This window comes from Nelumbo lutea, chromosome 3 (genome assembly GCF_056320005.1).
Source record: "Nelumbo lutea isolate HS-2025 chromosome 3, American lotus-T2T, whole genome shotgun sequence".
Lineage (NCBI taxonomy): Eukaryota > Viridiplantae > Streptophyta > Magnoliopsida > Proteales > Nelumbonaceae > Nelumbo > Nelumbo lutea.
In genome coordinates this window covers 55,491,413-55,503,311 of record NC_142686.1, presented here as the reverse complement: position 1 = coordinate 55,503,311, position 11,899 = coordinate 55,491,413, and the positions used below count along the sequence as shown (strand labels likewise).

The following is an 11,899-nucleotide window of genomic DNA, read 5'->3' as shown; positions in this document are numbered from 1 at the left end:
GGGAAATTCTGCTCGCAAAAAAGGGAAACTATCCCCACCAGGTTCCGAATAAAGTTCGGATGAAGTTGGCCAATGGTGACACCGAAGTGGTTTATGACTTCGACGAGAAGGGGGTGGAAAGGAAGTCGCAACCCCACAGCGAGCTGCTCTCGAAAAATCACGATCTCATCAGGACCGTGTTCCCAAGGAAAGCTACCCGAAGGAATAAAATATGTATACCCCCCAGGAAGATTGTAAGACATAAGTATAGATTGAAGCCCCTCAGGCGTCATGATCGATGGACCAAACCTGTCTAGCATCCGACCTCGGCGAGAGGTAGACGCCAAACTGCCCGAAGCGGCTCGGCCTACTGGTTCATAGTCCCCGAGTTCCACCTCAGGATCACTGAGGCAGTCGGGGGATACGGCTCGGTTTGTAGAACCTACGTCAATCCTACTTGAAGAGTCGTCTGAGCTAACAAAGCTAGACATTGAAGAAAAGAGGTGGATTCCGGAAGGTACTCACCGGAAGAAAGTTTTGAAGGCTCCGGAGACGGGAACAAGCCATAAAACCTTGGGGGCTATGTAACCAGCCTAGACGCGAGCTGAAAAGTTGGATGCGAGCTCAGTAGGCAAACCGCAGAAGTGGCAAATCAACTGGGGTCCCCCACTATTTATAGCTACAGTACCAAGAACCGATCGTGCAGATCAAAGACGATCCGACGGCCCACATTTGCGCTGACCGCATGTCCCATGAGATCGAGACGTGATTGGCGCACGTCTTTCCGAAAAGAGTGAAACGTCAGCGCACGCCTTCTTGAAACCAATGTCGCGCCGACACGTCTCCCTGACAGCCGCCCGCGCACGTACAGCAGTGGCACGCTTTTTTCAAGTTTGAATGACCCGCTATCACGTCCCAGCGACACGAATTTTTGAAATTTAAAACGCACACTGTCACAACCATCAACATTTATTAGTAGGCACGTTCCCCGCCTTCTCGGAAACCGAAGAACCCTGGCAAAAGCAACTCGCGCAGTCAAGATTCGAAGGACGGGACAAATCCACCTACCACCTCGTGAAACTCCCCGCACTAGGGCAAGACCCTTGGCACGAGGAGTAGGGGGCAATTGATGAAGGAAGATTTGGCCCGACCTCACAGTTATGTGACACGTGGCAAAAACAACAGCTCGGCAAAAAAGCAAGTCTAAGGCGTGAACACCAAGGGGACACCAGCGGACCGAACTCCCTACTAGGGGCCCAAACTCACCCTCGGCCCGAAACCAGAAAGTAATCCGAACTGGCATACCTTCAGTTCGGGATATACCTCGCCAAACTGGCCAACCTTGTAACAATTCGGGATATACCTCGCCGAACTGGCCAACCTTGTAACAGTTTGGGATATACCTCGCCGAACTGGTCAACCTTGTAACAGCTCGGGATATACCTCGTCGAACTGGCCTGCCTTGTAACAGTTTGGGATACACCTCGCCGAACTGACTTGTCATATAGATACCTCTGAACTCAAGACTTCGCCTCGCTCACCACTCCGCATCACCTTCTGGGCACCAAAACCAAACAAGTCATACCATGCCTGACACTGAGGAAGTCCATGCCCGAGGGCGCCGCACCTGACTGACTTGGGATCTGACGCTTGGCGGCCACACTCTAAACGGCCACCTGCCACTGCCACTGACACCGCCATCTCCACTTAGAGAGACGATTAGGCAGTGACGGTTCTGTCCCAGCAGAAAGGACAACGCCCGAATTGACAAATGCAAGGGTAATCATACCCGACCTGACAAGGACCTCGGAGCGAGTGCGCGAAGTGATTATAAGAGTCCCCTGCCCCCAACAAAGAAGGTATGCAAAAACTTTGCGCTATCTGGTTTTATCTTGCTTTTGAAGGATTCTAACTTAAGCTTCGGAGCCGTTACACCGAGTTCCCCCCGGAGCTTCCTCATCTCCTCCGTTTCAGGTTCCCTGCTATTCAGTTCAGAAGCAAGGTCGTTGACAGCTAAGACCGGCCGGATCGCGCTTCATCAATTTCTTTAACATGAAGGACTTGGGCCCTCTAACCTATTTTTTAGGCTTGGAAGTTCATCATAGTAATCGGGGATACTTTGTTTGCTAGTAGAAATATGCTTCCATTCTTGTCAAACTTGCTGGTCTCAATGATGAGAAACAAGTTGATACATTTCTAGATCTGAATGTTAAATTATCTAAATCTAACGGTTAGATGATTCTTGATGCTACCCTATATTTCCAACTTGTAGGGTTTTTCATCTATTTCACCATGACTCGTCCTGATATTTCACATGTTTAATTTATTAGTCAGTTTGTCTCTACTCCTCGCCAGTTATAATTTTTTTTTCCATTGCATTATTCGTTTTGTCAAAGACACAATTTCTTAGGGGATGTTCTTCTCTTCCTCCTCTTCCATTCAATTGAGATCATATGTAGATGTTGATTGGGTTGGTTGCCCTGTCACTCATAGATCTAAAATCTCTATTTGTAGATTTTGGTAGTCCACGTCCTACACCTACTCCACTTAATGTAAAAATACTAGTGCTATCAAGATTGTATCTAATCTTATCTTCCATGAGAGGACTAAGCACATTGAGGTGGATTGTCATTTAATTAGAGATTTTTTCATTGTTGAATCCATCTCTCTATCCCATGTGGTTTCGGAGATGCAAATTGCTGATATCTTCACTAAGGCCATGACTAGAGCTCAACATTTCTTTCTTGTAGGCAAACTAATGCTTGTCTAAGCATCAATTTGAGGGGGAGTGTGGATACTCTGAGACTTAATGTACTTTATTAGGATAGACCCTTTTGTGTAGTTCATTGTTTTATGTTTATATGTTTTCCTTTTGTTTCTCTCTTTGCCCCACATGGGCATTCTTGTAATTATGCATTCACCTTAATATATAAGTGGCACTTTGGAGTAGGGGTCGACATCTTAGACACTCATAATTTTCCTTTTCTCTTTTTTCTATTTGTCCAAGGAGGTTTAAACACTTACCTAGGATTTCCTAGGTAAATGCATTTACCATGTTCTTTTATATCCTAGGTAAATAAAACAATGACCATTTTAGCCATAAAAAACCATTATTAAAAGGTGCAATTTTGTCCCATCCAAGTATTGGCAATTTTCCCCCAAGTGGGAAAATTACTTACCCACCTATGAGATATGTAACACTTACCCAAGTGATACCTATGGAAAATAAATTTTCCATGGACCCCACATAAATCTGAAAAAGGAACATGAGTATCTTGGTCAATGGAAACCCTACCCACATGGGAGATAGGTATCACAACCTAGGAAAATAAATTTTCCATAGACCCCACATAAATCTGAAAAAAGAACATGAATATCTTGGTTAAAGGGAACTAAAATCCCATTGACCAACTTTCCCCCCTCTCAAAATACAAAAAATAAAAAAGAAAAAAATGGGCCCTAACCGAGTTTCAAATGATCTGTTAGTGGGAGAAGGATTTCATCAAGACCCTGGACTTATATTTTTACTTGGACTTCAATCTCTGATTACTCACTGCAGGAAATATGCCATCTTATCATGTGACAAACTTTTATGCCAAATTATTTTAAACCTAGTAACAAATTAACTCTTTGCCACCAAACCTGCAGAACAGATTTTGCAGTAAACAATCCTGGATTTTTCTTCCAAACTAGTTTATCTTTCTATATGTGGCCTTCATACCTGAGTTTTCGTTGCCCATCTGACATCTGTAGTTTCAGTAGCCTAGTCCATTTATTTCAAACCTAAGTTGCCTTGACTGTCTAAAACAGATATTTGGGGTTCTATATGAATAATACTGTAAAAACTTCCAACCAAATCAGAAATAAGCAATTCCCAAGCCATTTATTGAACAAAAAATTAATAAAAATCAGTAACAAAAAGCTAAGGATTCATTTCCTGATACCCATCAAAGAGTTTTCAAGAGTAATACCAAACACCTTTCCGTTGATTACCAGTTAGAAAACTATCCAATTCCCTCTCGACAAGTTTCAATTTCTTATATTTGGCATATTTAGTTCCCTGATATTCCTTGCCTCAGAACCTTCACTTTGCAATTATTTACAGCCAGCAAGAGTTTTTGGGGACTATTATTATCACCCCAGTAAAAATTCCACAAAATCCCCTCAAGCAAGTTAATAACAAGATAGGCAGCATTGTATTAGGAATAACATTCTTAATTCCAGTGGTTTTATCTCCCCTTCAAATCGATGCAAACTTCCAACCTGCCACTTTTCCACAAATCTTTGTCAAGAGATAATTGCTTTTATAAACAAAGGCTCCTACATAATTAATTGGGAAATGCTTGTGTTGAATGTATCTACCCACTGGAACCACAGTTTCTTCCTTGAGAGAGATATTTTACATGCAAAAGAAACAGTTGTTGATTAGTATGTTACAAATTTGATTAGATTATAACTTTTGCTGCATGATGTTCTTAACTGGGTTTCAAACAGTTTTGAGTTCCTAAGGTAAGCTCTAGGTGACCAAGCCCAGCCCAAGCTATACTCATGCTGGAGAGGAACCAAGCCAGAATGCCAGATGTTCCCTATTTGAAGGCAGTTGATGAAGTAGGCCAAAAATAGCCTGAGTTTCCCTTTCTCTACTGAGGTAATTTACCTGTTCTGTAAGATAACTTCGATAGACCTTAATTTGTTAGTGAATATATATAGAAACATGGTCAGCTATGATAATATAGATGCATGATTTACATGGTTCAGCAATTTGCCCGATGAGACACCTCACATTGAGTGAATCAAAATCTGTTTTAGTTAAACCAAATTAAGAAAACAAAAATGTTTCTCCTTTTTAACATATTCTTCTATCAGAATGTAAAATTTCTGGAATGAAAAATCATGTTTTTTTTTTCTTTCTTTTGCTTTGAATTAAATACAAAACAAGGTCATTCAGTGATATTATACTGTAGCTCCATACATTCATCCAAAGGCCATAGACCCTTATCTAACTTGATCTATTTGTGATAGTTTGTTAGTTTGCTCATTGTAATTGTTCTAAATGGCTCTGATAGATATGCCTGGGTGTGAGCTGACAGTTCCTGTGCAACGAAACGCATTGTAGGCCGTGACTCAGGATTGGCATGTGTACATGCCAGTGCCATTTTAACTACAAAGACCACCTCCTCTGCCAACTGACCTGTGGGTGATAGAAGCCTCTGGTCCAAGACGTCCTTCAAGAACAAGCCACCATCACTAGAAGACGATGATGACAGAGAAGAAATCATTTCCCCAGGGTGCTTTCCCATCATAACTTCCAAAGACACCACTCCAAAGCTATAAACATCACATTTTTCAGTGACCTTCATTGTAAATGCAAGCTCTGCCATTTAATGGAGAAAACATATTTAAATTCTTTGTTAAACAGCAGAACAGTACTTAGATTCAAGGATCTAAGTAAATAGTTCGGTAATTACCCTGCCACTTCAGAGTGCAATCTGTAAGTATATTTGTGTGTGTGCGAGTAGAGGTGTCAATTGGACTGGATTTGGTCCAACCCGATCCAGTTCAATGTGAGTCCACTTACAAATGGACCGGACCCAATCCAGTCCAAATCCAATCCAATCCATTAAAATGTAAATGGACTGGACTGGATCCAATCCAAACTGAATGAAATATCAAAAATTATATATAAAAAAACAGAACATATAAAAATTACAAAAATATATTAAAATGAAGAAATCTGAAAATTACAAAAATATACCCTTTTGGCATTGAAAAAGCACTTTCATAAAAGAGCTTTCATAAAAGTGCTTTCGTAAAAGTGCTTTCATAAAAGTGCTTTCGTAAAAGTGCTTTCATAAAAGTGCTTTCATAAAAGTGCTTTCATAAAAGTAATTTCGTGTAAAAGTACTTTTGAAAAGTGCTTTTATAAAACTGCTTCTGTAAAAGGGTTTTCATAAAAGCACTTCTGTGAGTGCTTTCGTAAAAGTATTTTTGCAAAAGTGCTTTCGTAAAAGTACTTTTCATAAAATTACTTTTATAAAAATGCTTTCATAAAAGCACTTTCACAAAAGTGATCCGGTTTCAAATTGGACAAGAGTTTGGCCTCATGATCGGATTATTGGAAATTTGGTTTAGGTCCAATTCAGACCAATAAGAATATGGACCAATTTATTTTAGATTGGCCCAATCCAATAATTATATGGACCATCCAAATCCGGTTTGATAAGGTTTGGATTGGATTGGATCCAACCCTAAACCAGCCAATTGACACCCCTATCCCTATGTGTGTGTGTGTGTGTGTGTGTGAGAGAGAGAGAGAGAGAGAGAGATCATTATATTTATACACTAATGCACCACAGATGTACCAAAACTCAAATCAAGAAGAGTGTCCTAAGCTTCCAGTATAGAACCAAAAGGCTTAGTTAGGGAGGGTATAAGTAAGGTAAGACCAGGTTGAGATCATCTGACCAAAATTTTGAAAAGCTAGGCCGGTTAGAAATAATAATACTATTATTAATGCACACTATTTGATAAATAGATATCAAATAAGAGGTCAAATAGAAACAGTTAGCTCTGTAAAGAACAGTTGCCTATGTCCTCATCTCTAATACCAGTGTTACTAAACCATTAGATGATATCTTATCCTAAACCAGGAGACATCAATTCGTACAGGTAAGAATAATGAAATGAATAAGAAAACAAATGGATACAAAATATAGCATACCCGGAGCCATGTAACCATAAGACCCAGCAACTGTAGTCCAATTGGATGAATCAGAGCTCAATAATCTAGCTGTTCCAAAGTCTGAAAGCCGAGTTTCAAAGCTTGACTCAAGCAAAACATTATTCACAGATATGTCCCGATGCACAATAGGAGGAGAACAATCATGGTGCAAATAAGCAATTGCATGGGCAAGCCCTTGGATAATTTTCACCCTTGCCACCCAGTCCAATTCACTCCCCCCTTCTTTCCCATACAAAACCTTTCCCAGACTACCTCTCTCTACATACTCATACACCAAATACATGATTCCCTTCCTAGAACAGAATCCATACAGCTTAACTATATTCCGGTGCCGAGCTTCTGTTAATGTACGGATTTCATTCTCAAAACTTTGTCGATTTATTGCTGGAATGTCACTTGAATCTGACATATTTAGCCTCTTAACAGCTACTATTTGACCTGTTGAAAGCACTGCTTTGTAAACAGATCCATATCCTCCTTTTCCAATACAGTGCTCCTCATTGAAGTTCTCTGTGGCTCTAATGATATCACCAAATGTGAATCTTCCTTCTCTTTCCCAAATCAATGCCTCAGAAGTCTCATCCTTTTTGACACTTCTAATCTCTTCATCTGGCTGTCTTGATTTCCTACTCAGAATTAACATTCCAATAACTATAGCCCCTAAAATCAAAACACAGACAATGGGGACAATAATAGAAATGAGGAGTTTGTAATGCTTCTTGGAATGGCTACCTGGAGAACTTGTATTGCAAGAGTGCAATCCTTGTGCAGTTCCACACAGGCCTGGATTTCCAGTGAAGGCTGTAGCAGGTGCCTTGAGGAAAATGTTACCAGTTGGGACAGGACCAGTCAAGTTGTTGTAGGAAAGATCAATATATTGTAGACTAGACATGTCTGATAATGATTTTGGGATTGTGCCAGAGAGGTTGTTATGGGATATATTGAGATTCTCTAATGCAGCCAGCTTCCCCAGGTTTGGAGGGATGGACCCTGAGAGTGAATTTTGGCTAAGATCTAGAAATGACTGCAAGGCATTTAAATTCCCCAGCTCTGGTGGTATTTCACCCACTAACTCATTGTTGCTCAAGTTCAGCTTAATCAAGTTGGTGCAGTTTCCAAGCTGTGAAGGTATACTGCCATTTAATACATTTTCCGACAAGTCAAGTACTTGTAGCCTACTTAAATTGCCAATGCTCCAAGGGATCACTCCTGCCAAGTGATTGTTGCTCAAGTTAAGCTTGAATAACCTGTTCAGATATCCTAATTCTGCTGGAATTTGCCCCCTCAGTTCATTTGAAGACAGGCTTAGGTCCCCTAATTGTGTTAACTTCCCAAGCTCGGCTGGAATCTCACCAGAAATTTTATTTCCATCAATGTGAAAATAAGTAAGATTTGCACATTCTCCCCATTCAGGGGAGAGCTCACCAGACAACTGATTACCACTAAGATCTATGTACAGAAGATTTGGATGTACTCTGAACGCCTTTGATATGTTCCCAGTGAGCTGGTTTCCTTCAAGCCTGACTCTAACTAGTTGTGAGCAATTGCGCAAGCAATCAGGTAATGGCCCTGTGAAATGGTTGCTGTTGATTGTCAAATGTTGGAGGGAAAAGCCATTGCATAACCCCGGCGGTAACTCACCGGAAAAGCTGTTGTTGGAAAAGCTAACATAAGCCAAATTACTACGCTGTCCAAATTCTTTTGGAATGCTACCCGATAAATTGTTGGTAAACAAGGAGAGTGTCTCAAGATATTCAAGGCGAGAGATGGTGTCTGGCACCTCTCCCTGCAATTGATTCGTGTTGAGATCAAGCGTCCGTAATGATGACATGTTACCAATCTCTGGAGGAATCGTTCCGGTCAAATTGTTGTAGAAAAGCTGTAAGAAATCAAGCTTTGATAGATTTCCAATTGTGCGAGGTATAGGACCTGTGAGAGCATTCACCGATAGGTCTAGTTGCTGCAAGTTTTTCAGGTTTCCAATCTCTGGGGGTATCACACCTGAGAAGTGATTATTGTAGAGGAAGAGGACAGTGAGATTTGTCAATCTACCGATCTCAGGGGGAATTTTTCCTGTGAAGTTATTGTTCTGGAGTTGCAAAGAGGTCAACTGCGTCCAGTTTGTAATGAAGTAAGGGTGGATCTCTCCAGACAGCGAGTTGTCTGAGAGACCCAGTTCAGATATCTTGGTCAGTTTGGATAGGGAGGGAGGAAGGAACCCAGTGAGAGAGTTCACCGCAATAGCAAGGAAGGCGAGATTAGTACAAAGGCCTAGCTCCAAAGGAATAGTAGAATTCAATCTGTTACCATCCAGATAGAGCTTTCGAAGCATCCTGAGTTGGCCCAGTGAAGAAGGGATCTCCCCAACCAGAGAATTGTTATGTAATTCGAGAATTTCAAGTCCTGAAATAGAACCGATTCCAGCGGGAATTGTACCGGTGAACCTGTTCGTACCCAGACGTAATTCTTTGAGCCGAGCAAGCTTGGGCAGGTTTTTGGGCAATGGCCCTTGAAAGGAATTACTAGTAAAATTGAGGTATTCAATCTTCTGCAGATTAGTGACCAACAGTTCTGGTATCGGACCCGAAAGGTTGTTGACCGACAAGTCGAGAAACGTCAGGTTCCGGCAGTTCAGTATGCAAGGCGGAAAGTCCAAGCTCAGTGAGTTGAGATAAAGATTTAGATATATGAGATTGGGCATGGCAGAGAACTTGGATGAATCGGGGGATTCTAAGTAGTTAGCTCCGAGGTCTAGGTACCATACCTTTTGGAGATTGCTGATCTGATATGGGATTGGACCCTCGAGGTTGTTTACAGATAGGGTGAGATACCGCAGCTCCGACAATCTTCCGATCTCTGGAGGGATGGAACCAATGAAGTAATTGGTGCCCAGGTCCAAGTACGTAAGCTTAGAGAGGTTGGCAATGCCCGAGGGAATTGTTCCATTGATAGAGTTGCCGTTGAGATCAAAGCGGGTGAGATTGGATAACGATGCGAAACTGAGTTGGTCGAGTGTCCCGTTGAGACTGGAGCTGGGGAGGTTTATCTCGGTGACGCTTCCGGCTTTGTTGCAGACGATGCCTGCCCAATTGCAGAAGCTTCTGATATTGGTGAGGGACCAAGAACGGAGGGAATCCGAGGAAGCTAAACTGTTCTTCCACTTGACCAGAGCTTGGGCTTCGGTAGTTGTTGATGTAGAGAGCTTCAATGGGAGGGTGAGGAGAAACAGAAGAAGCAGAGCAAGGAAAAGATGAGGCCTTTGAGTCTGCCACATGTCTGGCGTCTTTAGTTTACCATTTGCTCTTGTTTTCACTTTGTAGCCTTCTCTGTTTCGATTTTTTTGCTTCTTTCTCTGAGGCTGTATACAAAGCAGAAGAGAAGAGAAGAGAGAGGTATGGACAGAGAAATTAAAAAAAATGAAAGTCAGAAAGGAAGGAGTTAGAGGAGAGTAATGGGGGAACAGAGAGGATGGGTTGGCGTTGGACGATTATTGTACAGAATTGATAAGTTTCATCTTCTTCGTTGACAAATGACCACAGAAAGGAAAAGGATGGAACTGCAAGAGTTTTTAATATTGAGATAGATAGAGCTCAAGCAAGGAAGCTGAAATCATGGTCAACACTGTGTGTAGGCCCCACAACTTGCCACCTGTCATGGATGGCACCTTTGCTGATTGCCCTATCCTCTGTTGATGTATACAGCTGGCAAGTTATGAGTCATGACGACACACAAAACCCGCCTATTGGTAATGGATCGGGCCACTGATGGAGAATGGACGAAGACCCGACCAGAAACACTGGCCGTTGAGTTCTATTTGTTGGTTGGGCAGTCAAAATCGATAGGCGCCGCAACGAAACACATCACTGAAATCCTCTTACGTGTGAAAGTGAAGAGCTTTTACCTGTCAGACAGTTGTAATATCAATAAAACACAGGCCACAAGCTAGGACTAGGAGAGGCGGAGAGATAAAATTAATAAATAAATGATTAGATTTTGATTTTTTTTTTCAGGCAGTGGGGAGTCAACATGAAGCAAGCGTCGGCATCTATTATTAAGTCCGGATTTCCTGCACATACCATTCTTGGATTCTGACGGGTTTCCCAGAGTGCGCCCCACACGCATATCGTCATTCCCCCTTTATTCGTAATCGGATCTGCGCCTCACACGCACATCCTATTATGTATTGAGAATCTTTTTCGTATTTATTAACTATTATTTATGGGAGATGTTCTAAATGTAGAGTGGATCATATCAGGCGCTTATTTGTGAGGAGCATATGTCCTCACCATTCAGAATATAATGAGATCATATTAGCGCCTCACGTGCATATCTCAGCATGCATTGAAAATATTTTTAATACTTTGTTATGGGATATATTCAATACCAATTCATATCTGCGCCTTACTGAGGGTACCCTATAAATGCTTCACAGCATGTCCTAACCGTATATTAAGAATATTTTCCATTGATATACTTCATCTCCGCAGATGTGATATCTTTCAATACACCTTTGGATGTGATGTGAGGTGTTGTGGGGCGCTGGTGTGAACTGGTTTCAAATGCATCGATAAATATGTATAGGATGTGCTCTCTGAGCAGCTCATCAAATTCATTTGTGTCCATACATATATGTATATATATAGAATGATGGCATGGCATGGTCTAACTCGTTTAACCTAAATGTAGGAGTGTCAATGGTATTCGAAAATCCGATTTTGAATTTGAGATTCGGCATAATCGAATCAAATTCAGATATGACCTAATTCAATTCGATAAATATCCAAATTCGATTGATTATTTAATTCTTATATATAATATTAAAATATTTAAATGTTTTATATAATTTATATATAACAATTATATTATATAAATAATTTATATATTTGCATACTTTATATAAATAAAGTATTTATTTTATATATTTATTAATTATCAAAAATAATTATTTGGTCAGATAGTGAATCGAATTTCTAATAGGATTCAAATTCAATATTGCTTGATTCAATTTGAATTCGATGCACAAGTCAAATCGACTACGACCCAGAGGCAAAAACGATTCAGCTTCATGGTCAATTTTAAAACATTGCTTAATAGATGTTTTTCATAAACTGGAATCTGCACAACACATGGTCTCAACAACATCCCCACATTGTAGCCGCCACAACCTTGTCTGTCCTG

General features: G+C 40.9%; 1 protein-coding gene across 1 annotated transcript; it reads right to left on the bottom strand.

Moving 5' to 3' along the window:
• Positions 1–4,763: 4,763 nt before the first annotated feature.
• LOC148865077 (uncharacterized) lies at positions 4,764–10,302 on the bottom strand. Its single transcript, XM_088974948.1, has 2 exons — positions 6,701–10,302; positions 4,764–5,353 (listed from the first exon to the last, which is right to left on the bottom strand). The coding sequence occupies exons 1-2, from the start codon at positions 9,993–9,995 to the stop codon at positions 4,989–4,991; spliced, it is 3,660 nt and encodes a 1,219-aa protein (XP_088831074.1). The 5' UTR covers positions 9,996–10,302; the 3' UTR covers positions 4,764–4,988.
• Between the last annotated feature and the right edge of the window lie 1,597 nt (positions 10,303–11,899).

Excerpts from the sequence above, each read along its gene's own strand:
- LOC148865077 (XM_088974948.1), bottom strand. The coding sequence starts at position 9,995 with ATGTGGCAGACTCAAAGGCCTCATCTTTTCCTTGCTCTGCTTCTTCTG. Across the intron at positions 5,354-6,700 it reads TTATGGTTACATGGCTCCGG|AGCTTGCATTTACAATGAAG; the intron begins GTATGCTATATT and ends ATTAAATGGCAG.